The following is a 25,233-nucleotide window of genomic DNA, read 5'->3' as shown; positions in this document are numbered from 1 at the left end:
TAGCTCGGCTCTCCGCTAGCTGGCCTCGCTCCATTGCTCTGCGGTCTCTGACTGCGCGTGCGCAGGCCGAGTGGCGGATGTAATTGGAAGGGGTGATTGGTGCGCCCAGCCCGCGTGGGCCGGCTGACCATGGGCTGACTGGATCCCGGGCACCCCGTACCTTCCCCGGGAGCCTCGGGGCCTAGGGCCAGCCGGGTTCCTCGTATCCGCAGGCCCGGGGCCAGCGACAGATGCTCTTTTTGTTGGCCGCCGGCCAGATGGAAGAGCCTCCTGGGAAGCCCCTCAGCTGTGAGGAGAAGGAAAAGGTGCCGGGGATGCGGGAAGGGTTGACTCAGAACTTTGACCCCCTTTCCTAGGATTTGAGGCCTGTCTTTGTTTCCTCCACTATCAGAGGGCGGCAGTGACCTCTCACCCACTTCCCTGGACTGAGGGGGCACAGGAAGTGAAAGTGTGGGAGAGCCTTGTGCTTCCATGGTGGCGTTTGAAGAACGAAGTTTCTTTACAAAAGAAATGCAAAAGTACAAAATGTAAAACTGTAGATAAAGCTAAAGTTCGCTTTGACACCCTCCCCAGCCCACCTTGCACACTTTCAATCTTGGCTTCTCCCACCCCACCCTCTTAAGTAAATCTCTTAAGAATCTGGATTTCAGACCTTTTTGTGCACGTGTGTGTGTGTGCGCGCGCGCGTGCGCGTGTTGAACGGGCGGTGGGGGTGTGGAGGGGTGCAGTTGTGTTCTTTAACCACCAAAAAGTAATGTTTTTTTGGAAAGGTGAATGTTCGTGAATGGTATGATCCGGATGGTTCTGCAACTTCCGTTTTCCTTCTCCGTGTTTAACATCCACATTAGTCCATGTTTACCTACCTTATTTATTTAGTTTGCGGTACGCGGGCCTCTCACTGTTGTGGCCTCTCCCGTCGCGGAGCACAGGCTCCGGACGCGCAGGCTCAGCGGCCATGGCTCACGGGCCCAGCCGCTCCGCGGCATGTGGGATCTTCCCGGACCAGGGCACGAACGCGTGTCCCCTATATCGGCAGGCGGACTCTCAACCACTGCGGCACCAGGGAAGCCCACCTACCTTATTTTTAAAAGTTTTTTATAGTATCCTGCAGCGTGGAAGTGCCGCCTTTTCTTTACATATTACTCTGTCGAGAGCCGTTGTTTGCAGCTTTTCTTTCTACAGCAGTGCTGCTCTGCATATCCTTATACGTGACACCTTGTACGTGGGCCGGCGAATGTTAACTTGAGTGCATCTTGGGCTGGCTCTTCCAAGCACCGTGCTGAAACTCTTCATTCACAATAACTCATCAGTCCTCTTATCCCATTCTGCCTTGCAGTGGGGGTGACAGAGGTCATTTACAAGTCAACAAGCTAATTCTCAGACGTTGATAAGAATGGTGATAAGTAGGAAGCTGTGAGAAGCAGTCTAGGTGTGAATCATGCCGTTTATGAATTGTGTCATCTTGGACAAATTGCTTTCCCTATGATCTTCCCAAAGCTAGCTCTTTCCTCCAGGTCTGGGCTCAAATGGTAGTCCTCAGAAATGCCTTCGTCACCACTGTCTCTAAAGCAGTCCATTCTCCTGTAGCCCAGACACTCTCACATCACCCTTTTTGTCTAGGTATTGATTACCACGTGAAATCATCTCACCTGTTTATTTGTTTCCTTGTTTATTATCTGTACCCCTCACTACGTGTAAGCTGCGTGGGAGCAGGGGTCTTGACCACTCTGTATACCTAGCCCCTGGAACTGTAACTGACACACGGTAGGTATCAGGTATTGTTCTAGGTGCTGGAGATGACTGATTCATGAACCAATACCTGGACCAGTGACTGATTCATTAGTCGAATGACTGTCTGAGGATGACAGCCCCTGCTACCTTCAAGGATCTCACAATGAGATGGGAGGAAACAGAAGCAAACAGACAATATGTGTAATAAGTACTGTGATAAAGCAAGCACAGAGGAGAGGTGGAATGCCTAACTTGGATTTGGAGAAGGACCTAGAAGTTTACCCCAGGGAAATAAAAATCTAAGCTGAGGCTTGAGAAATCAGTAGGAATTAGCAAAGTGAGTTGGGGAGGAAATGCTCCAGGTGATAGGAACAACTTATGCAGAGATGCTTAGACGTTATAGAGCTTGATGTTCTGTGAGAACTGAAAGTAGAATGAGTCAGTGCCACTTCCTCCACTGCCTCTAGATGAGGGGCCAGCTGGGTGCCGCAGGCTTGTGTCTGATAGGCACTGCATCCCTTCTCTCTGACGCCTCCTTTCCACCTGCTCAGTTTTGTTTGGTGTTTTTCTTCTTCCAGTTGAAGGAAAAATTAGCATTCTTGAAAAGGGAATACAGCAAGACACTGGCCCGCCTTCAGGTAAGTGAATCTTATTCTCTCAAATTGGTATTGTGGTACAAAGAATATAAAAACAGCTCTTCGTTTAATAAAGCTTTTAACCAAAATTTATTTCTTTTTTGTAAAATTGTTTCGTGAGCTGCTTTTGTTTTCTCTAGCGTGCCCAGAGAGCTGAGAAGTTTAAGAATTCCATTAAGAGAACAGTAGAAGGACAAGATTCCTCGCTCCAGCAGGAAGTTTCAACGCAGCTAACTGACACAGGTAAAGCGAGCCCATTCACTTATACTTGCTTTATTATTTATTTCCCAGGTAAATTTGGCTGTGGTTCTTTTTCTCACAGTCAGAAGATAAGCAGTAGCAGTAGAGTCTTTAAAGTGTACAATTCAGTGGTTCTTTGTATATTCAAAATATTGTATAATCTAGTCACTATCTAATTACAGAACATTTTCACCACCCCTAAAAGAAACCCTGTGCCCATCCTACCCTTAACCCCTGGGCAACTATTAACCTACTTTTTGTCCCTGTGGATTTTCCTATCCTGGACATTGCATATAAATGGAACCATACAATATGTGGCCTTTTGTGACTATCTTTCACTTAGCATAAAGTTTTCAACTGTCATCCATCCATCTATACATTCATCTAAGCATGCATCAGTACTTCATTCCTTTTTGCAGCTGAATAATATTCCATTATATAGATGTACCATAATTTGTATATCCATTTGTCAGTTAATAGACATTTGGGTTGTTGCTACTTTTTGGCTATTATGAATTTTGGCCATTATGCTGCTATGAACATTCATGTACAAGTGTTTATGTGGACATATATTTTCAGTTCCTTCAGGTATGTACCTAGGCGTGGAATTTCTAGGTCATACGATAATTCTATGTTTAACTTTTTTGAGGAGCTGCTAAACTGTTTTCTACAGTGGCTGTACCATTTTACATTCCCACTGCAATGCACAAGGGTTCCAGTCTCTCCACATCCTTGCTAATACTTGTAATTTTCTATTTTTAAGATTATAACCATTCTGGTAGACATGAAGTGGTATCTAATTGTGGTTTTGATTTGCATTTCCTAGTGACTAATGATGTTGAACATCTTTTTGTGTGCTTGTTGACCATTTGTATATCTTCTTCAGAGAAATATCTCTTCAAGTCCTTGCCGATATTTTAATTAGGCATTTGTCTTTTTATTGGTGAGTTGTAAGGGTTCTTCATATATTCTAGCTATTAGACCCTTATCAGATACATGATTTGTAAATATTTTCTCCCATTCTGTGAGCAGTAAACTGTATTTCAGTTGGATTGCATATTTAGTTGCTCTTTTCCTCTCTTAACTTTTAGCAATTATATTTATTGCTTAAATATTGGAAAGATGACTTTTTTTTTTGCGATATGCGGGCCTCTCACTGCTGTGGCCTCTCCCATTGTGGAGCACAGGCTCTGGACACGCAGGCTCAGCGGCCATGGCCCACGGGCCCAGTTGCTCCACGGCACGAACCCATGTCCCCTGCATCGGCAGGTGGACTCTCAACCACTGCACCACCAGGGAAGCCCGGAAAGATGATTTTTTAAAATTATATATGCACAAAGAAAAAAGTCTGGCTGGGAACATTTTAATAAAAAACAATAACCATTTCTTATGTTAGAAGTCAGGTAATTTATAATCATAAAATTGGAAGCTAATGAAGTAGAAAAGTGGTATGAGGGGCTTCTCTGGTGGGCTAGTGGTTAAGACTCCTCGCTTCCAATGCAGGGAGCATGGGTTCAGTCCCCGGTCAGGGAACTGAGATACCAGATGCTGTGCAGTGCGGCAAAAAAAAAAGAAAAGAAAAGTGATATGAAAATTACTTTAGCCAAAAAAAGACATGGGGCTTCCCTGGTGGTCCCTTGTAGGGACTCCCCTGGCGGTCCAGTGGTTAAGACACCACGCTTCCACTGCAGCAGGTACAGGTTTGATCACTGGTCAGGGAACTAGGATCCTGCGTGCTGCACGGCCCAAAAAAAAGGAAAAAGGAATAATACTGTATTGTATACTTGAAATTTGCTAAGAGAGCTGACCTTAAGCGTTCTCATGACACACAAAAAATTGTAACTATATGAAATGATGGATATGTTAGCTTGATTGTAGCAACATTTCACAATATATACATATACCAAAACATCACATTAAATATGTACAATATTTATTTGTCAGTTGTACTTCAATGAAGCTAGAAGACAAAACTAAAAGAAAAGATGATTGCAATAAATCTTTTCGGGCTTCCCTGGTGGCGCAGTGGTTGAGAGTCTGCCTGCCGATGCAGGGGACATGGGTTCGTGCCCCGGTCCGGGAAGATCCCACATGCCGCGGAGCAGCTGGGCCCGTGAGCCATGGCCGCTGAGCCTGCGCGTCCGGAGCCTGTGCTCCTCAATGGGAGAGGGCACAACAGTGAGAGGCCCGCGTACCGCAGAAAGAAAAACAAAAAAAACCTTGAACTTTGATCTGTCTGAACGAAATAGCATTGACTCTCTTTTAGATAAATGTTTTGTAGTATTTATATGTAATATTTAAAAATAAATATGGGGTAGTTTTTATGTCATTTTAAAAGGAAAATATTAACTATATAATTTTTTCTCCTCAGAACCTAAAAATAAAGTATCTCCTTGTGACACGTTGCAAATCAACACCCACGTCGATAAAGAAACTGGAGAAAAGACACCTATCACACTTGACCTTGAGCCTGAGTCCTTTAGCCCTGGACGAATCCCAGCAGAAGGATCATGCATACAAAGATCAGATGATATCCAAGAACATTTTCCGTATGGGGTCAGTGGCCCTGATGGTAAGAAAAGGCAGAGTAAGCTGCTAGGGAGAAGAAAGAAACAGGAGAGAACACTTACTTCACAAGAGAGAGAGTCTTTCTTTGATATTGATTCGCTCATACTCTCTGGAAAAAGACTAAAGGAACAGGAAGAAATCAATAGAGAAAATCCTAAGACACCTGTAACTGAGATAAGAACTTACCCGTCAAGTCCTAAGTCTGACATTCCCGATTCTCCAGCACCAGTTACAGGAACTAATGTAGGGAGTGTATTAATTCTGCCAAACGCCAAACCGCAGAGAGATGTTGATGCACTCTTAAGAGGAAATAATTTCCCCAGGGTGACTACTCTTCCTTTGCATGTTCCATCAGTCAGCAGTAGTGGTCAGCACCTCGAGAATGAGCCTCCTAAAAGTAACTGTGAACTTACTACTCACAGTTTAGAAAACATTAGCCCTGCTTCGCCTGTAAACTTAGAGACACAAAACAAAAAAATGACTGTCTTTACAGATAACCCAGAGGTAAACAAAAGTATAAGTGCAAGTGACCGGCCGCCTAGAAGCCCTAACTTGGAGGCAGGTAATTCATATTCTATAAATGAACTCACCTACAATAACTTAGGGGCAAATGAAAACCAAAACTTAAAAGAACAAAATCACACAGAGATGTCTTTTAAATCTCCCAATAATGCTCTTGGTGGTAGAAATGAAAGTCGTCTGGAAAAAGAAGTTCTAAGTCAGTCTAAGAGTCTTAGCCTAGAAGTAATTTCTCCCGTTTCTACAGAAAATCAAACACATTCTTGCACAGTGCTTGAAGGCCTTCTATTTCCTGCAGAATATTATGTTAGAACAACACGACGCATGTCAGATTGCCAGAGGAAAGTAGCCCTGGAGGCTGTAATACAAAGTCATTTGGATGTCAGAAAAAAGGGCTTTAAAAATAAAAATAAGGAATCTGCTAAAAAGTTAAACGTTTCCAATGAAGAAACTAACCAAAGTGAAATTATGATGTCGGACACGTACGCAGAACAACCAAGTTCAAAAAGTCCTCAGAAACTTCTCTCGTTAACTGAAGTCAGCTCTCCCGCTGGCCCCACTAAAAATGACTTTCCTAGGAAGGCGGTTACCCAGCCATCTGGTAGAAAACGCAAAGGAAGAAGAAAGTCAGTCTGCACCCCTCTGTTAGATCACCATGAACTACTTTTGCCAACTTCTGGCACATCAGGTGTTAATAGGTCCAAGGAAGAAGTTGCCTTGCACAAAGATCAGAATGGAAAAGCAATTATTCATGGTAAGAAGAGAGGTAAAGGTAAATTGAGTTGTGGTTGATGGTGGTGGTAGCTAGCACTATGTACCTGGCACTTTCTAAATGTTGTACATACACTCACTGAATCATCACCCCAACTGTACATGAGGTAGAATCTATTTTTATCTTCACTTTACAGATGAGGAAACTAAGGCAAGGAGATCAAAGTAATCTGTCTTTAAAATGACAGAGTCAGAATTCAACCCTAGCTGGATGGTGCCAGAGTTCACAAATATGGGTGAAAAAGTTGACACTTAGAAGGAAAATATATTGGATATTTACCTAAAATTAGTGTTTATTCAGGTACCATACAGTCTTTTATCCAGGGGGAGAAGTAACTAATATAGGAAATGTTTTTGAAATAAAATTAAATCTGTGTCAGAGTAAGAGTCCCCTGACAAACTCTTAGGGATGATTGTCTAGCAAAATGAAATTGTTCTGAGCCACTTTTGGGGGTAAAATATCTAATACAGTCTCTCTGGGGTTTGTAGGACACAGATTTTGAAGGATATCAAGTGACATGTTATAATTTAAACTTCTTTATTCATTTAGTCAGGAGTTATATCTGGTAAGCTGAGCACAAAATCTAGATCATTCACTCCAGTTCTGTGTGAGAGCTCAGCAACTTTCTGTAAAGGGCCAGATATGAAGTATAGTCTTTGTGCTCCATCACAGCTACATGAGTATAGTGTGAAAGTAACAATAGACAATATGTAAATGTGATCGTCTCAATAAAATTTTATTTACACACAGGCAGCCAGCTGCTCTATACTCCTGGACACAGGCTTTGGTCTGTGAGCTACAATTCATTAATTAATTTAAAAATAATAATCATGACTTTTTTTTATCATTTTTTAGGCCAAAAAGAAAACAAAGGAATGGGAATATAGGGCAATCTAATAATAAACTTGAAATGTTCTTTTGTATACTTTGAAATAATCTGCTGTGATTTCAGTAACCTGCAGGTACATTAAAAAATTTTTTTTCTTGTGGTGACCTTCACATAACATAAAGTTAATAACCTTTTTAAATTAAGTGAACAATTCAGTGACGTTTAGTACATTCTCAGTGTTGTGTCACCATGACCGCTATCTAGTTCCAAAACACTTTCATCACCCCAAAGGGAAACCCCATACCCATTAAGCAGTGTCTTCCCATTTCCTCTCATCAGTCCCTGGCAACCACCAATCTGTATTCTATCTCTGTGGACTGACTTATTGGGGGTATCTCATATTAATGAAATTATACAATATGTGACGTTTTGTGTCTGGCCGCTTTTACTTAGCTAGTTTTTGAGATATACCCACATTGTAGCTTGTATCAGTTTATGGCTGGATAATATTCAATTGTATACATGAACCACAGCTTTCTTATCTGTTTATTAGGTGTTGGATGCAGCTACACTTTGAGTGATACAGAATTCCTGTTGCTTTAAGTCTAGTAAATTACTCTTTGCTTGAAAATGGGACTAAGTTTTCCTCAGTGAGAAGGGCCAGCATTTTGTAGACTGTACTCTGGTAGCCTGTTGGAATCATAGTTCTGGATCAGAAAGGACTTGAGAGATTCTTAGTCCACTTCCCCTAGGAGGGACAAAGAAAATGAAGTGAATTGACTTGCCCAAGGTAACACAGCGAATCAGTGGCAGAGCTGGGACTCCACCCCCATCTCCCTTCTAGCTAGTGCTGTCAACACCACATTGATTTTGCTCCTGCAGGAGGAGCTGCTAGTTAACCACTAACCTGTGGCTGATTTTTGAACTCTTCACTGAGATTTCAGAGTCATGGGTGGGAAAAGTAATGAACTCTGCACTATATTGGAGTTTAGGATCTCACTCTTTGTTGGGAATTAATGTCTCTTGCTGGGTATTCTGTTGCTTTCTGTTTTAGAGAAGGAAGGTCATTGTCAAAAAGAGGACTTCCTTTCTTACAGTAATTACGTGTATTTATCTTCGGATGATGATGCTTTCAGTTCTCCAGTTCATAAGAGTGAAATGCTAAATTTAAAGCATCTGTCGCCTTTTCTCAAAATCACAGACTTTCAGTTACCTGATGAAGACTTTGGGCCTCTTAAGCTTGAAAAACTGAAGTCTTGCTCAGAAAAGTTGATGGAGCCTTTTGGATCAAAAATATATGGAGAGGGACATCTTAAAGGGGGAAATTGTGTTGCTGTGGAGCAACTGATCCCTAAACAAATCACTATAGAGAAGGAGGATGGGAAAGAGGAACTGATCATCCTGCCAGGAAAGGCACATCCTAAAATGCCAAACCAAAAAAGCCAGCCTCAGGAGAAGGGCCTTTCTTCATCCATTTTACTTTTCACTCCTGTAAATACTGTTGCATCTGATGATAATGACAGACCGACAGCAGACCTGTGCTCACCTGCTTTCCCCGTCTTAGGCTCTACTCCAGCGTTTGGCTCCCAAGCCCATGGAGAAAAGATGTCTGCGGAGGTTGTTGGACAAGCTTGCTCTACACCCCAGCTTTCTCACTTAAAAGCCACAGTCAGCCTTGCTAGTGACCATAAACAATTTTGGAGCAGCCCACCAAAATTAGATAGCAGCCTGCATGTGGCAGGAAGGGAAGGAGAGCCTTCCCGTGACTGTGACTCTGGTCCCCAAGCAACAGCTCTACCCATCGAGTCATCAACCTACAAAGAAAATCAGCTCCGTGGAAACACGTGCCAGGAATCACGGAAACATTCCACTGAACAGGTACAGACTGCTTCCTTTGTGAAATTTTCTCCGAAGAAATGAAGTATCTTAGTGAATATGGACAGCGTGACCACCTTACACATCAGTTCCTCAGTGTTTAAGAATGTTTTAACATGTTTCTGTGATATGGCTTCACTATAAACATTAAGTTCATTCTGGGGAAATTAGGATTAATTAAAATATATATATTTTTAAATATACGGGATCCTGTTCTTTGTTATCAATGAAGCTGTTGCATTTGGAACTTTGCCGCTGTTACCATAGAAAATAAAACATAGGAAATAGTTTGATGAGTGAGTGATGCAGGCAGATATCATACATAAAGTATAAATTAACTATGTGACTTTTGTTTCCACAGACTGAAATAGCAGACGTTCCTGCTTGTGATAGCTTAAACCCAGGCACCCTACAATTGGTTTCAAAGTTAAAGGTCGGAAGACTGTTAACTTATAATATGTCTTGTGTCTTACATGTGAAAAATGTGATGAATTGATAGGAAAATGCAGAGAATTTGATCATTAGAAAAACTTGATAGATTCAGAAAAACATTTAAATTCTTTGTTTTCCACAATATTTACCTGTGGATATATTTTGAGATCTTCTGAAGAAGTTTATATGTCAAGCTATTGCCAAGAACAACTTAACTCTGTATCTAAATTTTAAATCAGGTATTTTGACAGAGAGAGAGGGGGGTCATTCATGACTCTCCTACCCAAATGATGTAGTATTTCTAGAAGAATCACTTGTGATTTGTAAGAAAATGGGTAGCAGTTCTAGGATATGACATAGTGAATGGTTAATTTTCATATGCTATGTGTTATATATGGTTCTGAGAAATATAAATTATAGTATTCTGTTAATGATATTTTGGTAAATCCTGAGAAGTGGATTAGATCCCTGTCCTGGTTAACTTTTTATACTTGAAGTAGGATGGTGTAGAGCAGGGTTTTTCAATCTCAGTACTGTTGACATTTGGGGCTGGATAATTCTTTCTTGTAGGGGACTGGCCTGTGCATTGTATGGTATTTAGCAACAGCCCTGGTCTCTACCAGTAACACCCCCTTCCCAGTACTGATGACCAACAGTGTCTCCAGATATTGCTAACTGTCCCCCAGGGGAGGGTTGCAAAATTGCCTCTAGTTGAGAACAACTGGTGTAGAAGAAAGAGCTTTAAATCCACATAAACTATTTCTGCAGATCACTGGCTGTGTGACGTGGGACAAATCATTTAGCCTCTGAGCCCCAGATTCCTCTTCTATAAAAAACACATAATGATACCTATGTTGTTTCAAAGCTATTCATGAATCAGTTTTAATAACTTAGTTTCTTAAAGGAATCAACCATTTCATTCATATTTTCAAATTTGTAGGTAAAAAGTTATTTATTATTCTTATAGCTTTTTGGTCTGTGTATATGCAGTTAAGCCTCTCTCATTCTCACTCCCCATTTCTATATAAAAGTATTTTTTTCCTATATCAGACTTAAGAGGTTTGTCCATCCTATAGGTCTTCCAAAAAAACTGGTTTTTGGTTGTGTTGATTGTTAATTGAGATTTTTGATTTCCTATTTCATTTTTTTTCTGTTTTTATCCTTAGTAAGTCCTTCCTTCTGTTTATCATTGTGCTTATTTCATTGTTCTTTTACTAACTTCTTGAGTTGCTTGCTTACTTTATAAATACCTCTATAATTATAGGTTTTGTGGGTTTTTTTGTTTCGGGGGGTTGGGGCATACTGCTTTGGCCACCACATTCTGCATGTTCGTTTAGAAATAATATGTTCTTTCAGTTTTATTCCCTCTTCAACCCATGGGTGCTTCATCAGAATGTTTCATTTCCAAAGGTTCTTATGGAGCTAATTAATGTTCCAGTTCATTCTTATGGTCTATTTTTTTGTGGTTAAATCTGAATCTTTTCCAGTCTGGAGCTACATGTTTTAAAATCTATCATTGTAAGTGTGTATGGACAGCTGTTGTAGTTACGTAAGACCCACAAAGCTCTTTCTTTTGACCTGCATAAAATTTTAATTACATTTAGTTGGTATTTCATCTAATCCTTGTAATCCATTACTTTTCATATTTGTTCTTTTTATTAAACAGTCCCCAAGGATCCCTTTAACATAACTGTTGTTGCCATTCTGTGTTAGAATCCTTCAGGTTCCTGTTCTGTGGATGTGAGTGCCATGTGGTGGGAAATAGCTGGTTTCAAAGAGCGGTGTATCATAACTGCTTGTGAATACGTAGTTTCTCTTTGGAAACCTCTGGATACTTGGCAGTGGGAAAAAATTTATTCCTGGCACTTCGCAGAGGTAAGTCAGAATATTATAGCTGAAAGAGATCTTTCCAATCATTTGCATGGTAATATAGATGTGTAGCTTACTAAAAATATGGGATCTATGACTATGCAAGACAGAGCACAGAGATGCGGTTTTTCCCCAACATTTTATTATGAAAATATTCAAGCATACAGAAAAATGGTGCAGTGGGCACCCATATACCCAGCATCTAGTCTCTACAATTAACACTGCGCTTTATTTGCTTTATCATATGTTTATCCAGAGATGCATTTTTACGCTAGATCTGCTGGAGGAGATTGGAATTTCATATCTATTCTGATTTCTAAACTTGCTGATACCTCTGTTCCTTACCTCTCACCAAAATGTTATTTCTGCTTTTTTTTCTGTATATACTTTCTTCTGTCCTTGTCTACCTTTGTACATATCTTACATGGTTGCAATCTTAGTGTGCCTAAAATTTTTAAGCCTGCCTTTTCCTACCATATAAACATGTTTCCTGGTTTCTACATATTCTTCATACTTAATTATTTGTTTATTTTGAATTTTATTTTTCCAGCTTTATTGAGGTATAGTTGACAAATAAAATTGTAATATATTTAAAGCGTACATTTGTGATGTACACATGTGATGATTTGATATACATACACACTGTGAAAGGATTCCTATAATCAAGTTAATCGACACATCTATCACCTCACAGTTTCCTTTTTTTTTTCTTGGTGAGAATGCTTAAGATTTACTACTGTCTTGGCAGATTTCATTCTTGTTCTCCAGTATACCCCCGGCTTCTAGCACTGTGCTTTGCAGAGTGTTGCTCAATAAATATTCGTTCAGTGAATAAACTTACTTTATTTTTATTTTTTTTTTTTTTTGCGGTACGCGGGCCTCTCACTGTTGTGGCCTCTCCCGCTGCGGAGCACAGGCTCCGGACGCGCAGGCTCAGCGGCCATGGCTCACGGGCCCAGCCGCTCCGCGGCATGTGGGATCTTCCCGCACTGGGGCACGAACCCGTGTCCCCTGCATCGGCAGGCGGACTCTCAACCACTGCGCCACCAGGGAAGCCCTAAACTTACTTTAAATGGCTACAGATTGTTCCATTCATCCACATGCCAGAATTTATTTAATTATTCTCCCATTGCTAGAGCATAGATTGTGTTAAATAAATGCCACAGTAAACACTATTATGCACATAGCTTATTTGGGTTTAAGCTTATAAAAGGAGGGTGTTTGCTGAACGTTTTCACATTTGTTCAGATGTTGGAAACTATCCTGGTATAATGACACTAGAAAGGAATGTGACAAATTTTGGAAAATTTAGATTAATTAAAGATGAAACAACCAAATATAATTTTTGTCTGCTTTGTTTTATTTAGGTCCCAGTATTACAGATAGTTCTAGTGCCGGATGTTTGTAATCTTGTGTGTGTGGCTTTGGGAAATTTGGAAATCAGAGAAATCAGGTATGTAATTCTCAAGGAGTATTCTTTTCTTTCCCTTGATCTTTCTCAGCTTGTTTTTTTTTTTTTTTTTTTTTTTTTTTTTTGTGGTACGCGGGCCTCTCACTGTTGTGGCCTCTCCCATTGCAGAGCCCAGGCTCCAGACGCGCAGGCCCAGCAGCCATGGCTCACGGGCCCAGCCACTCCGAGGCATGTGGGATCTTCCCAGACCGGGGCACGAACCCGTGTCCCCTGCATCGGCAGGTGGACTCTCAACCACTTTGCCACCAGGGAAGCCCCTCAGCTTGTTTTGAGCACAAGTTATAACCTAGTCTTGAGTCTTGAAAGAATCTAAATTTAGTCTAAAGAGAGATTTGTTAAAAAACAAACAAACAAACAAAACTATCAATGACATCCCTAACTGAAGTTTCCTTTTAAAGTTTGAACCTAGTTCTTTAATATTAAAGACTTACTCCTGACTTCTCTGCATTTTTCCTTATATTTGGTTTAGGGCACTACTTTGTTCTCCTGATGGTAAAAGTGAAAAGCAAGTGCTCCTGAGTTCTGGAAATATAAAAGCTGTGCTTGGCCTGACAAAGAGGAGGCTAGTCAGTAGCAGTGGGACCCTTTTTGATCAACAAGTAGAAATCACGACGTTTGCAGAAGATGGAGGGTAAGAAAAGCATTGGTTGATTTTAACTATTACATCAAGAATGATTTTATCACAGGGTTTCAGAGAAAGTTGAATCAGTAGCATCTTGTTTTCTCCGCTGTATGTGCAGTATAGCAGGTTCTGCCTCAGTACTGGGTTATAACATAGAAGCAGTTCAGGGGGTGGAGCCAGACATGGCAGGGAAGAAGGCAGTGGAGCAGAGAGGCTCAGCAAGTGTAGTTTGTTCTTCAGTCTCCCTTGACATCTCTGTGTGTCCTTTAAGTATTACAAATACCTCAAGATCCTATACCTTTTTCTGGTTTCACAAACTCGGTTTCCATTGCTTCAGGTACCATCTGGATGCTGGCTACTTGCAAACATATATTTCTAACTCTGAGCTCTTTCTCAACCTCTAGGCCTGCATGCCTATTTATTAGACATCTCGTGGTTACCTCAAATTCAACATGCTAAAAATGGAACTCATAGCATCCTCTATGTCTGTTATACACTCGTTACACTTTATTTTGATTTTTTAAAAATTTATTTTATTTATTTTTAGCTGTGTTGGGTCTTTGTTGCTGTGCATGGGCTTTCTCTAGTGGCGGCGAGCGGGGGCTACCCTTTGTTGCGGTGCACGGGCTTCTCATTGCAGTGGCTCTAGGCGCACGGGCTTCAGTAGTTGTGGCTCACAGGCTCAGTAGTTGTGGCTTGCGGGTTTAGTTGCTCCGAGGCATGTGGGATCTTCCAGACCAGGGCTCGAACCCATGTCCCCTTCATTGGCAGGCAGATTCTTAACCACTGCGCCACCAGGGAAGCCCTATTGTAATTATTTATTTGTCTTTCCTAATAACGGAGGGCATGGACCTTGTTTGTCTTATTTAATCCATGACCTGTTACAGTAAAATAAGCAAGAGATAAATAATTGTTTGCTTAAATTAGGAAAGCATTAGTGGAGATGGGGAGAAACAGATGGATTTGAGAGAGATGAGATGATAAAGTCATTAGGACTTGGTGATTGAGTAAATAGAGAGGAAGGACACAAGGATAAAGTCCATGTTTCTGGGTTGCTCACTTGGGTGGGTGGTGGAACAGTTAGTTGAGATAGCAGTGCAGAAAGAAACACAAGGTTTAAAGAGAGAGCTGGTGAGTTTAATTTTGGATATGATGAATTTGAGGTGCTTGCAATATATCCAGGTAGGTAATATGAAAGTAATAAATGTTCATTGTAGAAAGTTTAGAATACATGTGTTTTCTGGCTGAAAATTTTTTTCTGGCATTAGGTTAGTGTTTATTATGCATAGTTCAATAATATGTAGAAGGGCTGCTTAGAAACTGCTTTGGTAGAAAGTGCTGATTTTTAATACTGTTTTTAATGCAGAAGCAAAGAAAAACAGTTTTTGATGCACCCTGAAGAGACTATACTAACTTTTGCTGAGGTTCAAGGGATGCAGGAAGCTCTGCTTGGTACCACTATAATGAACAACATTGTCATTTGGTAAGCTTTCCCTTGAGGGCCTCAGTTTCCTCATCTGTAATATAAGGATTTACCTCTAATTTCACAGGGTTATTAAGATTAAATAAGAGACTCTGTAAATATGATTGTGTTTTTGTTTGTTTACTATCAAATGCTATATACTTGTCTTAACAAGATTAATTCAGACAGTCCAAGCAGACAATTTTAAAATAAATGAAATTTTTTGTTGTTGACAAAAATCTACTGCTGGGAGTTTCCTGGTGGCCTAGTGATTAGAATTTGGCGCTTTCACTGCAGAGACCCGGGTTTGATCCCTGGTCGGGGAACTATCCCACGTGCCTCGCCGCACGGCCAAAATACAAAAAAAAAAAAAAAAAAAAAAATTGCTTAAAGTTAATGGCTGAGTAGCTTTCTCAGACTAATTCTCCTACTTAAAATACCTATCAACTCTGCACAAAATATAAAAATCAACTATCTGAAAGCACTAGAGAGCAAGAAAAAAAGAAATATGCTGGAGGAAGTTCAATACTTAGAAGAAGGAAATGTCACTGGGCGAATTTCCTGTTCAGCGGGCAGGCCCCAGTCTGCACACTCAGTTATTAAGAGCCTGATAGAAAGTGTTCTGTCCTGCTGGCTTAAAGGAATGAAGGATAGAGATCAAGGTAACTACAGCAGCTAGAAAGCAAGGAAGAAAAATCCCAAAAAGTAGAGAACCAGAGAAGGAGCTCTAAACTCTGGCTATATTCTCTACCTAAATATCTGGCTGACCTTTAAACTGCATGTATGCAGGACAGACTTGAAGCAGCCCAGGTAAAGCAAAAAGAACTGAACTGGGTTTTCGGCATTTGGAATTTGAGTTTAGCCAATTTCACTGTTTACTAGGGGGAAAAAAATCAATATTTTTCAGAGGAACCTAACAGAATGCAGTTTATGTGATGTGTCATTCATAATGTCTAGAATACTATCCAGAATTACTAGATGTATAAAACATGATTTCAAGATTCAAATTAACACATTTGTGGTAGGGAAACTGAAGTCGAAGAGTCCCCAGCCACCTCTCTTTCCTGACCGTGGAAGAGAACCACACCCGGCTACAGGCACTTGTAAGGTCAATTTGTAGTAGGAGAATAGGTTGATTTTTTTTTGTTTTTTCTCAGAAGGCTTCTCCATTAACTATTCCCTTGGGGCCAGAATGGGTCTTGGTGAAAGAAAGTTAAGATATTTGTGTCACTGCTACCTGCCTGTTCCGCATTTTCCAGTCCTAACCCTCTAGGAATAAATGAGCAAAGCATGACCCCTGAGAGAAACTTTGTCCCCTCCCCACCAGGGAGCCTCTGGAATTTGACCATGACCTAATCTGCCAGAAGACTTTGTTTTCAGATGTCCTGCTGTCTTCAGGGAGCAGGTTTCCACTTTAGGCACTTTCCTCAGGGTTTCCACACATAGGTCTTGTTTGAGAACAGTGTTCTTAATAAAACTTGTTTTTTCTATTCTTTTTGCTCTTTCTGTAGTCTGCACTTTCATTGTTTGGCTCCTATACTATTTATATAATCTAGTAATTGGTCTCCTTTCCATCAATCAATATTCAACCTCCAGATCATTTTTGTTGTTGTTGTTGTTGTTTTGTGGTATGTGGACCTCTCACTGTTGTGGCCTCTTCCGTTGAGGAGCACAGGCTCCGGACGCGCAGGCTCAGCGGCCATGGCTCACGGGCCCAGCCGCTCCGCCGCATGTGGGATCTTCCCGGACCGGGGCACGAACCCGAGTCCCCTGCATCGGCAGGCGGACTCTCAACCACTGCGCCACCAGGGAAGCCCCCAGATCATCTTTTATACTATTACTTTATAAATACTCATCCTCCCAGTCCTCCTGCCTCCCGCCGCCAAAAATAAAACCTTCAATGGAAAAACAAACAAACAAACAAAAAAAACCTTCAATGGGGCCCATTTTGCTTTTTGCAGCTTTCATTTCCCTTATGCTTCACAAAAATTCCTCTCCACCTGTTCCCCATTCCTTCACTCCCTTTTTTCATTCCATCCTTCAGTTCCCCCCTTCTAATAATAATAGCCTTTGGCATTTCATAGATAAGGGATCACAATGGAATTTGAGGCTAGGAAGGGACCGCTATACTTAACCTGTGAGTATCAGTTTAAATTCTAAGTTTAAGGTTGCCTTAAGTTGCCTTAAGTTCTGTTGTAGCACCTCAACCCTCATTGATGTTTTCCTCTCTGAGTTCATATTGCCCTTATTTTTAACTTAGCATATACTACCTTGTATTATGAAAGTCCTTGAAGATAGGTACTGTATCTTATATCTATTCTCAGTGTCTGTCTTAGCTCCTTGCTTAGAGTAGTTACTCACAGATGTCTATCAAAATCTATCATTTACCTTTTGGGCTCTGTATAACTTTACATTTACATATAGTATTTGTTCACCTTCCCTATTGACCTGATTTGTTAGATGTCTAAAGTGATTCATGTTATAATCAAGGTTCAGTGGTCCTTTTTGAAACTATTGCTGAAGGTCTAAATATTTAATCTTGATCAAGTTATATTAACGGAACACCCATCTTTCAATTATTTACTAGGTATTTGAGTCTCTACTTATGTACCATTCTCTGTGAGAGATGCAGATGTGAATCAGATATGAATTTTAGTCCCAAGGTCCCTAAAATCTAGTAGGGAAATAAGATTGCTTTGCAATTCAAAGTATATAATTCCTTTACAGTTTACATAAGGTCAAAGTGATAGAGATTTAAACAAAGTGCTTTGGGATTTGGGGAAAACGCAGTTACTAAATACAGAACTTGTACTAACCTTTGTAAGGGATAAACCATTCTGGTGTTCTTTATATGAGGAAAACCTTGCATAAGTACATTAGAATTTAGTTTTCTTTCTTCAGTTTTTATACACAGTACCTGGTGCATAGAAACTTAAGAAGTATTTGTTGAATGAATATATTATACCCTATTACAGTATATATTAAATAAAAAATGAGGCCTATGGATAGTACTATAGGGAATTGGAGGAGAGGAGATTTCTGTGGACTGGTGCAGACCGGGAGGAGTGATGGAATCTAAATTGAGCTCATACAGCTGGGAGGGGATGGGACATAATCTAGGCCTTAAGGAATAGATGGGCATTGTCAATAACAGGGATGAGAATTAGTAATGGGGAGCACGTTGGGAGGGATAGCTTGAACAAGGATATAGAGCCAGGAATATGCACAATATTTTGTCCAGACAATGAGAAGCTTTCAAGTAAGGGAGCAGTGAGTAATAACAGTGTTGCAGCGCTGGATTCACGAGGGTTATAAGTACCATGAAAAAGAATTCGGACTTTATCTTGTGGCTAATGGGGAGCCAATTGAAAGTTTCTCACCAGTAGAGTCACATGGTAGAACAGTTAATCAGTGTCACAAATCCTCAATAAAGCTAAGGAGTGGTTCCAACAAACTTTATTTTTTTCTTCTTTGTATTCACCCCCTCTCCTGTCTTCCTTTTTCCATTTTTTATCCCATCTCAGTCCATTTTCTCTCCATTGTCTTGGACTAGCCACATTATCTTTTCTCTCCATTATCTTGGTCTAGCTCTAGTATAAACATATATTATAGAGACATAATTATAAGTCTATTTTAGGTGTAGTCTCTCCCCTAACCAAATTTGGTTTCCTGACCATTGTCTTCCATGGAAAATATAGGCATAACAAGAAGAGTGATAAAATCCTAATAATAGAGCTATGCCATGTGCCTAATTTCAATACAAGTAAAATGAGATAATGGAAAACTTTTCTCATGGAATGTGAAAAGATTTATCCCTCGTGGCGTAGCAGATTCGATCTAAAGCTAAACTATTAAATTACACTGTTGGCAAAGTTAAACTATAGTTTTATTTTTAGCTAAATTGGTGGCTAAACAAAACTAAGGTGCTGTGTCTCTTAGTTTTTCCCTTGGTCACCTCCTAAAGGATTCTGTGATAAATAAGAGAACATTATGTCAAAACCAATTTGCTGGGAGAATATTACAACTTATTTATTTTTTGTGTCCAAGGAATTTAAAAACTGGTCAACTCCTGAAAAAGATGCACATTGGTGATTCCTACCAAGCTTCAGTCTGTCACAAAGCTTATTCTGAAATGGTAAGTAATGATCTGCTGGGACCACTTTGTGTGTTACTGTTGGCCTCACTGAGTGAGAGCAATAACTTAGTAAGTAGTAATTACCTGACCCTTCCTGGTGCCTATATTTTTTCAAAATTGGATAGCAGTGTTTGTTCTTTCTTAAAATTTATCAGTGAAAATAAGTGATGGCACAATATGACTGGGTAAAATTTCTGGCTGTATGACTTAAGGGCAAACCTTGATTTCCAGCTGTGAATTTGTACCTGGAAATAGTATGCCTGTTATCAGACTTGACTCCCAACCACATTGCCGTAAATGATTTATGATGTGAATGAATGCCCTTAGGAAGGATGATTAAATGGTCCTAGACATGTTTTTCTCTGAGGCTTTAGGATTCTCACATAGAACTCAACACAGCTTCTTAGCCATTGCGTTAATAGACTTGGCTTACAGTCCAGTGTTAACATCTGAACAGGGTGAAGGTATTTGTCCAGGAGCCAGGGATAACTGCCTGAGTATCCACTGTTGAGCCATGAGCAGAGGCAGAAGCAGCCAGCTCAGCGCTGTGTGGAGACTGACCGGCCCAGCCGCAGTGGCAGCTCTCTGAGCATCAGCACCCAGAAGCTCTGAACACAAAGGATGCATCTTTCCCTAGTCTAGCAGCATCTGTGGAAATGAACTCAAAAGTTGTGTGATCTTAGGGACTTCCCTAGAGGCCCATTGGTTGAAACTCCACGCTTCCATTGCAGGGGGCATGAGTTCAATCCCTGGTCAGGGAACTAAGATCCCGTATGCCACAAAGAAAATGTTGTGTGATCTTGTTGTGTGAAATGTTGTGTGAAAATGTTGTGATAATCTATCACATTATCTTGGGGCTAACTTTTTTTTTTTTGCGGTACGCGGGCCTCTCACTGCTGTGGCCTCTCCCGTTGCGGAGCACAGGCTCTGGACACGCAGGCTCAGCGGCCATGGCTCACGGGCCCAGCCACTTCGCGGCATGTGTGATCTTCCCAGACCAGGGCACGAACCCGTGTCCCCTGCATCGGCAGGCGGACTCTCAACCACTGTGCCACCAGGGAAGCCCAGGGGCTAACTTTTTTCATCTTAAAATAAGAGGGTTGAATTTATTTCTGGACTGCTTAAATATACCTACTAGGCATTTAAATAATTTTACATTTTTGTTATTACAACATTAATACCTATTTGATATTAAAACATTTAACACAGAAATGTATAAGATAGGAAGTAAAATTTCTCCATGAAGCCAACCTCCAGAAATAATAGTTAATAGTTCAGTACAGAAATCAGCAAACGTTTTCTGTTAAGTGCCCAGATGGTAAATATTTTCAGCTTTGCAGGCCACATGGTCTCTGTTGCTGCTACTCTTCTCTGCCACTACAGCCCCGAGTCCCAGAGGTAATACGTAAACAAATCGTGTGGCTATGTTCCGATAAAACTTTTTGGACAATAAAACTTTGAGACTTGGATTTCATATAATTTTCATGTGGCACAAAATGTTCTTCCTCTTTTTTCCAACCATTTCAAAATGCAGAAATCATTCTTAGCTCATGAGCCATGCAAAGATAGGCATTGAGCCAGATTTGACCTGTAGGCCACGGTTTGCCAACCCCTAGTTAAGTGTATAGCATGTAACATTTTTTGACTCTTGGTTGTTTTTTAATTATAAAGGTAATTCATTCTCATTATAAGAATTCAGTCATTCTATTGATAGAAATGGATGAATTAGAAATGAATGTTATTAATCTTAAGATGGCCCTATAATTAATTTTCCCTATTTTACCCCCCAAAATAACTACTTTCAACGTACAACATACATATATATGTATATATACATGTATGTGTGACATATATTTTCACATGCAATAATGTTATTATTAGAACATGTAATTTTAAAGCCAGGAGAGGTCTGTAACACATTCTCCCACAGAAACAACTATAGGTGATGGTGTCCTTTTTTGGTCATTTTTACTCTATAAATAAATAGGCTATTGCAAACTGGCCTGAAAATGCTGCCACCACTTAAAAGATTGTTTTTATGAGAAAATGTCTTCTGAATTTTCAAAAACCAACTTACAGATGAACATTTCTAGTCTGAGGACTCCCGCCGTGTGTTTATATGCCCTTTTTTCTTATGCCAGCATTTTCCCAAAGAGATGGCATGAGATGTTAGTAGGCTGTAAAGGGGAGGGAGCTGATAAGTCAGCTAGTCATGCCTGCAAAGACTGGCTGTAAAGTCATGGGGAGCCCTCTGCTGGAGAAGCCAGAAGTCCAGCTCAGTGATACCCTCAACAGTTCTGCCTGGAAAAGAGTGAGCCAGGGATTAAATCATGGAAATTTAAGGGCCTGTTGACCGTTCCTGTAATTCTTTAGTTTTGTCTCTGCCAGTGCTTTTTTCCCCACATACTCTTGATGATTTACTTGGTTATTAATTTTTCTCCTAAATCAGGGGCTCCTGTTTGTTGTTCTGAGTCACCCTTGTGCCAAAGAGAGCAAGTTGTTGGGAAGCCCTGTGTTTCAGCTGATTGTCATTAACCCAAAGACGACCCTGAGTGTGGGCGTGATGCTCTACTGCCTTCCTCAAGGGCAGGCTGGAAGGCAAGTGTGTTGTTGCCATTTAATGAGTATGACATTTTAAGAAGCATTTGTGCAAATACAGAAACCAGATATTTTTGTGTCACTGACATGAATGGAAACATGACATACTACAGATCATACTAAAGAACATTAACAAGTGGGATGGGGGGCTTCTCGGGTGGCGCAGTGGTTGAGAGTCTGCCTGCTGATGCAGGGGATACGGGTTCGTGCCCCAGTCCGGGAAGATCCCACATGCCGTGGAGCGGTTGGGCCCGTGAGCAATGGCCGCTGAGCCTGCGCGTCCGGAGCCTGTGCTCCACAATTGGAGAGGCCACAACAGTGAGAGGCCCACGTACCACCAAAAAAAAAAAAAAAAAAAAAAAAAAAAAAGTGGGATGAAGTATGAAGTTTAGTAGATCTGAGTCAAACCTCAGATTCCCTACATCCTATGATCCCCACTAGTATGGCACTGGATAGGTATTTTATGTGTTTTCAAGCCCTGTTTTTTCCCATACCAAAAACATTTCAAATACAAAGTAGTTAATATTCTCTACAAAAAACTTACTATAATTTATGTTCTTTTCATGAAACCTAAATTAAGGAAGTTTTAGATGTACAAAGATACCTTTACTTTGAAATCTTGACTGAATCTCCATCATGGAGGCAGTTGATATTTATCTTTTGATAAATATTTATCTGTTGACTGATGAGAAGATCTATTTCCCAATGCCACAGTTACTGTCATCCCAACAGTTTTCTGAGCTATATAAAGCTCTGAAGTAGTGCTGATATTAGGCGAACCGAGCAACATCTGAAAGTATCATTTATGAAGACTGCCTTTATTAATGTTTGAAAATAGACCTGGTAAATCAGGATCACAAAGTTTAGCTTTAGTAACTCACAAGGGTAAGGAACCTTGATAGTTACAATGTATATTTCTATGTTTCTTTGGATCTTGTGCAAAGCTTGCAAGATCATGGCATGTTTGAAAAGTCTCTCTCCCTATGTACTTAGCCAGCTGTGGCATTTCTGCAGATGCTCGTACGTCAGCAAGGACCTCAGAACTCTCATCTGCAGTATGTGCTTGTTTTCTTGGATATAAAGAGAGAACCATAGTCATTGGCCTAGAAATTGAGGATACAGATAACTACCTGGTCACACATTTCCTTTGTCACTTTTCAAACCCATTTGTTTAGTAAATCTTGAAAGCCTATTTGGTGCCAATCCTGTAGGAAGCACTACTGTTTCTAATCTCACGGAAGTTAGAAGAGAAACCTAGTGAGCTCGAGTTTTTGAGCACAAGCCACTTGTTCTCCTTGCTTGGCCTTTGCAATAAACCTTTTTCTGTTGAAAAAAGAAACAACTAGTGACTGCTCTTCAGGGCACACAGTGCCATGAGGCTTGCACTTTTGGCGAGCACAAAGGATGGAAAGGCACCTTAATTGGCAGTGGAGGGTTGGGGAGAGACTGTCAAGGAAAACTTGATGGATTTTCAAAAGAAGGGCTAGGAATCAGCTATACAAGGTTGGGTGCGAGCCAGAGATAAAATATATCATTCAGTTCACTCACAATATTCACTGAGGGCTGACTGTGTACCAGGCTCTGTGCAAGGTGCTGGTGATATGGCAGTAAGGAATAATCATTAATTTTTATTAAGCACTTCCTGTGTGTTAGGTACTGTGCTAAGCTTTTTATATCAACTGTTTCATTAAACTTCACAGCAATTCTATGAAGTAGGTACTCATACCATCATATCCCTGTTTTACTGATGAAGTGGAATGACTTGCCAGGTTTGCACATCTCTTACTTTGTTAGAATTCAAACCCCGGTAGCTGACTGCAGAGCCCTGTCTTAAAAAGACAACCGGATTTGTTTTACGATGTTTACATTTTTTGTGGGACCAAACACGGAAATAGGAGAATCTCCCATAGTGAGGAGTGCTGTGAAGATAAACAGAGATGCTGCAGTAGAGAGGGAGCAGGGTGTATGTGTGTGTGCGCTCTCAGATCTCTGAGTAGGTATGACCTTTCTGTGGAGGTGACAGGCCTGAATGATGACCAAAGCCCAGCCAGGCTAAGCTCTGGGGTTAGAGCTGCCAAGGAGAGGGAAGAGCAAGAGCGAAGACAATTAGGTGAGACGGAGCTCAGCTGGTTTGAGGAGTGGGAGGCAGGCCCCTGTGAGCTGGTGTGCAGGGGATACAGAGGTGCATCAGAGAGACAGGCAGGGTCTCTAGTGATTATAGCCAGCAGTCCTGGATTGCAAACACAGGCATTCCTGTTTCCAGGTAATTTTGTTCTTCCTGAGAGCATGGTTTGGGCCTGTTGTTTTCATGGTTTTTTCTCTTTGTCTGTTTTTTTGATATGTGATCTGAATTGTCTTTTCTCTGCTTGCTGTTAGGTTCCTGGAAGGTGACGTGAAAGATCATTTTGCAGCAGCAGTATTAACTTCTGGAACCATTGCCATTTGGGACTTACTCCTAGGTCATTGCACTGCTCTCCTTCCACCTGTCTCTGACCAGAACTGGTCTTTTGTTAAATGGTCAGGTGCAGATTCTCATTTGCTGGCTGGACAGAAAGATGGAAATATATTTGTATACCGCTACTACTGAGTTAGGGTAAGGTTGAAACACCGTGTTCTGGGTATTTTCGGCCTCTTATTACTTTTTGGAGTTGTTACTATAAAGGAGACTATTTGAAAGTCATTTAAAATAATTACTTGTATTCATTCAGACAGACTTTTTACTCTGTTGGTAGGGGCCCTACTAATCTTGAATGTTCATTTATACTTATTTGGGAGAAACGGATTTTAGGTTGACTTTTGTAATTCCTCACATTTGCACATTTGCTTTTAAAGGTGTATCTACATAAAGCTTCAAATGTTAATAAATATTTATTTTGATATATCCTGTTTGGCATATTTTTTCCTATCTTATAAAGATCAGTTTTAGAAATAAGAACTAATTATTTTACAACTAGAATATTTTAGTCAATGATGCTTGCATAGTAAAAGTAAATTTCAGTTAACTCAGTATACTAATACGCAATTACTTTTTATGCTACTTACAATACTTTATTTTCACATATCTGCCTATTGAAACGCTAATTTAGAAATGCTGTTGTGCTTTTTCATTCTCACATGCACCCTTGATACCAGTGCCTGCATTTTCACAAGTCACTTAGAGTCAACAACACAGCTTTACTGAGTACATCATCTTCACCTTTGCCTAAGTGGTTTGAGAGACGGCAATTTTTAAAGTCCTAATCTGGTGGTATCATTGGAAACTTCATCCCAATCTATAAATATTTATTTGCCTAGCTTTCTTGAGTATATTAAGAGTATGTATTCATGATCTATATAAGGTAACTATTTGCACCATTACTTCTCTTTTAAAGATACCTTTTTATGCTATTACTGTAGTGGGTTTCGCTAACTTCGTTACTACCTTTTAATACATTTGAATAAAAGATTTAATTTTCTCTCCTATACTAATTCTTTT

The 25,233-nt window shown here is 40.4% G+C and overlaps 1 protein-coding gene across 11 annotated transcripts; it reads left to right on the top strand.

Moving 5' to 3' along the window:
- The first annotated feature begins 43 nt into the window (after nucleotides 1-43).
- PALB2 (partner and localizer of BRCA2) lies at nucleotides 44-24,639 on the top strand. Of its 11 annotated transcripts, none has more exons than XM_032605517.1 (13): nucleotides 64-305; nucleotides 2,310-2,369; nucleotides 2,507-2,609; nucleotides 4,978-6,447; nucleotides 8,349-9,172; nucleotides 9,531-9,602; nucleotides 11,315-11,476; nucleotides 12,838-12,923; nucleotides 13,411-13,572; nucleotides 14,930-15,046; nucleotides 19,073-19,160; nucleotides 21,610-21,758; nucleotides 24,135-24,639. In XM_032605517.1, the coding sequence occupies exons 1-13, from the start codon at nucleotides 231-233 to the stop codon at nucleotides 24,343-24,345; spliced, it is 3,579 nt and encodes a 1,192-aa protein (XP_032461408.1). In that variant the 5' UTR covers nucleotides 64-230; the 3' UTR covers nucleotides 24,346-24,639. The 11 variants fall into 11 exon arrangements, 10 of the variants coding, with proteins under 10 accessions (XP_032461412.1, XP_032461407.1, XP_032461408.1 ...); XM_032605515.1 differs by having other exon boundaries at nucleotides 86-305; nucleotides 8,859-9,172; XR_004345825.1 differs by having other exon boundaries at nucleotides 95-305; nucleotides 19,618-21,758.
- The last annotated feature ends 594 nt before the right edge of the window (nucleotides 24,640-25,233 follow it).

This window comes from Phocoena sinus, chromosome 15 (assembly GCF_008692025.1).
Source record: "Phocoena sinus isolate mPhoSin1 chromosome 15, mPhoSin1.pri, whole genome shotgun sequence".
NCBI lineage: Eukaryota > Metazoa > Chordata > Mammalia > Artiodactyla > Phocoenidae > Phocoena > Phocoena sinus.
This window is presented reverse-complemented; position numbering and strand designations above follow the sequence as displayed.